This window comes from Etheostoma spectabile, chromosome 22 (assembly GCF_008692095.1).
Source record: "Etheostoma spectabile isolate EspeVRDwgs_2016 chromosome 22, UIUC_Espe_1.0, whole genome shotgun sequence".
NCBI classification, from domain to species: Eukaryota; Metazoa; Chordata; class Actinopteri; order Perciformes; family Percidae; genus Etheostoma; species Etheostoma spectabile.
In genome coordinates this window covers 3,502,659-3,508,074 of record NC_045754.1, presented here as the reverse complement: position 1 = coordinate 3,508,074, position 5,416 = coordinate 3,502,659, and the positions used below count along the sequence as shown (strand labels likewise).

The window sequence follows — 5,416 nt, the reverse complement described above, 5'->3', positions numbered from 1 at the left end:
AGGACACATGGGACAACATGACACATGAGGACAACATGAGGACAGACATGAGGACAACATGAGACGACATGAGGACAACATGAGACAACATCAGGGTTAAGTGTAAATGTTCGAAGCTGCAGTGGAAGAAAAGGTCGGTGTTACGCACATTTTTACCATTTATCTGAAACTGGAAACCCTTTTCTTTCTTTTTTTTTTTTTTTTTTAAAAACTACGAAACTTCACCCTCTTCCGGTCTGTGTTGCGTTGCCTCGACTCGAAGGTATTAGCCGTTGCCATGGCAGCGCTCTTATTTATCTGCAAATTTAAAATGTCGTGTACTGGAAAACAATTCATTTAGTGTGTAAAAAAAAAAAAAAAAAGACAAAAGAAAATGCTCCTGCTGTGTAATCCCTGTCGTTAACATACATCATTCATACGACAACTCTCGTTTGAATGGTTGCAGCGTCCTGGAGATTGTTTCTGTACCACCGACCCAACTACCTATTCCTCCACCCCTAACCCCGCACGTTCCCACCCCCCCCCCCCCGGTACTTCCTGGGACGTCTAAGTCCCTGAACACTTGATTGGTGAGGAACTGCAGCCAGATCCAGTAAATTAAAGGTCTGAATGTGTTCAGCTCGCTTTCCAACCCGCTCTCTGTTTGACATCAACAGCTACACATCCTTGGTGTGAAAATGTGGCTTAATTGTGATTAATCTATTGAGTTTTCATTGTTTTGTTTTTTTTACAAGTCAAGTTTTATTTTTGTTCTTTTCACCATAATTTCTATGAACAATAACATTATACTAACTCAAAGTAATAGAAACATCCATTAAGTTAAGTTTTGACAAGGTCAGAAACACCGGCGGTCCGACGGGTTGTAAACAAATGGGTTGTTTTTTCCACAGCACGGTACCTCGACTCCACCCGATTTTGGTTTTCCATTACAAAAAAAAAACTCCCTGGTACCTTTTTAAGTCCCGCCTCTGTTGAAGTTGCAAGCGAGCTGAGGCGATACCAAAAGGTGACGTGAAAAACACCTGCAGACTGCTGATTGGTCGGAGAGAATCGTCCCTACCGCGGCCGAGTGACGCGGGCATGTAATGTGAAAACGCCGTAAGTTGATAAGTTAGTTTATCCAGATGATCTAAACCGATGATTCCCAAACTTATTCACATCAAGGACCCCTAAACTGACACAAATTAGACCACGGACCCCCATTTGATACGATTTTTGCTTTTAGATGTTTTATTACAGAAAGTGTATGAAACCCATGACCAAAATAGTCATATATTCTGTCATTGTGATCCTTATGGATGTAATTAAAGTGAAAATAAACGATGCCCCTTTTTGCTGGGGGGTCCTCGGCCCCCACTTTGGGAACCGCTGATCTCAACCACTTCATCTGAAATTAGTGTCGGGAATAATCGCCCCTGTGCGCACACAACTACGGTGAGTGTGGTAGGTCGAAGTGGACTCAATGACGGATGTTTATAACAGACAATTTGGGTGATAATTCTACCTTTCACCTTTGTTTTCTCCTCCAAAATAAGTTGGACTAACTTTGGATTCCCTGATCTCAGCTGTTAACGTGGTTAATACAACGTTAAGACCCAAATTGTAAATATAACAGAATTATCTTTCACTTACAGATGACCAAACGTCTGTAAAAGTCTACATTCTGCGTATAGACACGCTGACTTTGAACAGTGCTGACCGTGGCTTGCGTGTTAAAAATGGCCGCCGCCGTTCGTGGCTGCAGGCGGCCTCACTGCTGCGGAGCGTTGTCCACCGTCCTGATGATGACGATCTGCTCCAGGCTCGGGGGGGCAGAGGGCTGCGGCCTCAGCTGCTCCACCAGAGCGTGGAGCGTGTCCGAGTTGATGGTCTGCTCCTGGTCGGGTTCGTAGGTCATGGTGGGGTTGGCCGGCTCCGCCTTGAAGTCCTGCATGTTGGCGGCGGCGGCGGTGGTTGCAGCGGCGGCGGCGTCGTCCGTGGCGGCGGCTGCAGACGGAGCGGATGCCTTCGGGGTCGGGGTGGTCGGTTCGGGGTTGGACGGCTCGTCTTCTGGGATGGAAGCCATGCCTTTGGTTTCCTGGGAGAGTTTGCTCTGGACGAAGGCCACAGGATGGCTGGAAGCCAGGAGGACTACTGCGCACACACACACGCACACGCACACACACACACACACACACACACACAGAGAGACACACACACACACACATACCCACACCACACATAGAGAGAAGAGAACACACACACACAGAGCAAACATAAAGTAGTAGAAGAGAGAGAGAGGAGAAACACACACCACCACACACACACACACCCACACAGACAGAGAGAGAGAACACACACACACACCACACCAAACACACACCACACACAGAGACACAGACAGAGACACAGACTATGCACCGAAAGTGACTAAAATAGTGTTTCAAAATAGCTTTTCCCCACACACAACACAACACACACACACACACACAACACACACACACAACACACACCCCACAACCCAGCTCACCTGCTCTGGCTCTCTCCTTGTGTTGCTCACTTCAGCGCGTGAGCCTTCTCCTGTGTTTGACATGTCTTTTCACGCTGGCAAACCTGTTTCCCACACAGCAGACACTGGACACCGTTGTTCCCCTCTACACACACACACACACACACACACAAACACACACACACACACACACACACCCACACACACACACACACACACACACACACACACCACACACACACACACACACCACACACACACACACACACCCACACACACACACACACACACACACACACACACCAACACACCCACCCACACATTAATCCTGCTTTCATCTTTTCTGAGGAAACTGTTGAGGTTGAAAGTCTGATGTGCGATTAGGTCTGTAGGATTAATCGTTAGAAAATCGCCATCTTGATTCACACCTGTTTGAAATTACATTTTTAAATAACTTCAATTACTTATTGAACGCAACTACTTTCTTCTTTGAGCGTTAAAACAGGTTTTAAAGCGCTCCCGATGCTCTCCTGTCTCTTCACTGGAGCCTCTGTGTTTACAGGCTTGTGGTGATTTTGGTTTGTTTTGTTTTGCCATGGCTTTCTGTTTCTGTTTAGAGTATGTATATATTGTGTATATATTAGTGTGTATATTTCTGTTTTGGTTGATATGTATGTGTAAGCACAGTGTGAGTAACGATGCTCCAAAGACAAATTCCTCGTATGTGTACTCATTCCTGGCGAATAAAGCTGATTCTGATTCTGATGTGTCCAATAAGTTGCACTTTGTGAGAAAAAACATCGTGGCAGAGAATCACGATATCAATTCCAAGCTAAAAAAAATCGTGATTCATATTTTTCCCTGAGTGGTGCCGGCCCGCCGTGGGATCCAGGTAACTCACCTGGGTGGAGGCGCCTCATGTGTTTCTTCAGTTCGGAAGACGTCACAAAGCTTGCGTCACATTGTGGCTGTGAACATTTGTACGGTGTCTCACCTGAAATACACACACAGTCACACACAGACACACACACAGACACAGCCAGGCAAACAGACAGTCAGACACAGACAGACAGTCAAACACAGACAGACAGACACACAGTCACGCACAGTCAGACAAAGACACACAGACAGACAGACAATCAGACACAAAAAGACAGACACACAGTCACACACAGTCAGACAAAGACACACAGACAGACAGACAATCAGACCCAGAAAGACAGTCAGACACACAGACAGACAGACAATCAGACACAGAAAGACAGTCAGACAAAGACACACACACAGACAGACAGACAGACAATCAGACACAGAAAGACAGTCCGACACAGACAGACAATCAGACACAGAAAGACAGTCAGACAGACAGACCGACAGCATCACATAACACAACAGTCAGATACACACACACACACACACACACACACACACACACACACACACACACACAACACACACCACACACACACACACACACACACACAACACACACACACACACACACACACACACCACACACCGTTATATTCAGACCAGCTATTGTGAGCAAAGAGACAACAAGGTTTGAGCTGCTATATAACAAACAAGTTCTACTGTGAAAGTCCAGCTGGCTGAGGCTCCATCCCGTTAATAAACGTGGGGAAACGTCTCACCTGTGTTTTCGTGCGTGGCGATGAGAGAAGAAGAACGGAAAAGGACATGCCGCACAGGTCACACTGGTACGGTTTCTCTCCGGTGTGTCGTCGCTTGTGATAGGTCAACGTGCTCGACTGAGCGAACCGCCTGACCACAGTATGTCACAGACGTACGGCTTTTCGCCACTGTGCAGCCTGAGAAAACACACAACACACACACACACACACACACACACACACACACACACACACACCACACACACACACACACACCCACACACAACACACACACACACACACACACACACAACAAAAATCATCTTCCACTTTCCCAAGACCTTGAATACAAAGACAAATAGTAACAATCGAGCTGTCTTTGACTCATCAGTTTGTCGACTTAATTGATAAATATTAATTATTAATTCAAAGTCCGTTATCATCTGATAACCAAGTTTCTCCACAAAGACTCATGCAAAAACAACTCCACTTTAAATACTGTATTTACCACAGATGTGCTCATAAGTTTCATGGAAATATTCCATTTAGCATGAAAAAGCAATCAACTAAGACCAAAACGACATATCGACTGAAAGGTGGCAGCCCAGCTCATAGTAACACACAGACTTATGCCACCATACGATAATATTGCAGTTTTAAACATATTGCAATATCCTGCGATATACTGCAATTTACTACCTTTTTCCCCAACTTCTAATTTTTCCCCAATTTCAGATGACGTCCCCAAAAGGAACCTTAACAACATCTGTTTCATCTAAAAAGAAACATTTCTCTGTTTGAATATCACTTCAATGTCGTTGCTGCAAAATGGGACAAACTGACCACCCCATACGTAGATAATATATATTAAAAGATCCATACTTGTCTATAAATGACTAATCGACTAAAGAAATCTTAGTCAACTAAGATCAAAACGACATATCTACTGGAAGGTGGTAGTCCAGCTCTAAGTGACGCACACTAAAACCACTTATGCCCCGATACGATATTATTGCAACTTTAAACAAATTGCAATATTCTGCAATTTCTAACCTTTATTCCAACTTCTAATTTCCCCCAATTTCAAATGACGTCATATCTTTTCAATGTTACTGCTGCAAAATGGGACAAACTGACCAACACATGTATAATATATAATAATAGATTGATACTTGGAGCCTGTGTATTGATACAGTATTGCCACTGAAAATACTGAGATACAACGCTGTAGCAATCCCCCCGAACCCCCCCTACAAAACCCCTGTTATTTCATCCTTTAAGGTAGCTTCCAACCAGG

At 44.7% G+C, this 5,416-nt stretch overlaps 1 protein-coding gene across 1 annotated transcript in view; it reads right to left on the bottom strand.

Moving 5' to 3' along the window:
- Positions 1-706: 706 nt before the first annotated feature.
- Positions 707-5,416, bottom strand: part of mynn (myoneurin) — a 13,126-nt gene continuing 8,416 nt past the window's right edge. The window contains 6 exon segments of the mRNA XM_032504253.1: positions 707-2,133; positions 2,510-2,633; positions 3,390-3,485; positions 4,142-4,176; positions 4,179-4,281; positions 4,284-4,317. Coding sequence (XP_032360144.1) covers positions 3,432-3,485; positions 4,142-4,176; positions 4,179-4,281; positions 4,284-4,317 — 226 coding nt within the window. The 3' untranslated portion in view covers positions 707-2,133; positions 2,510-2,633; positions 3,390-3,431.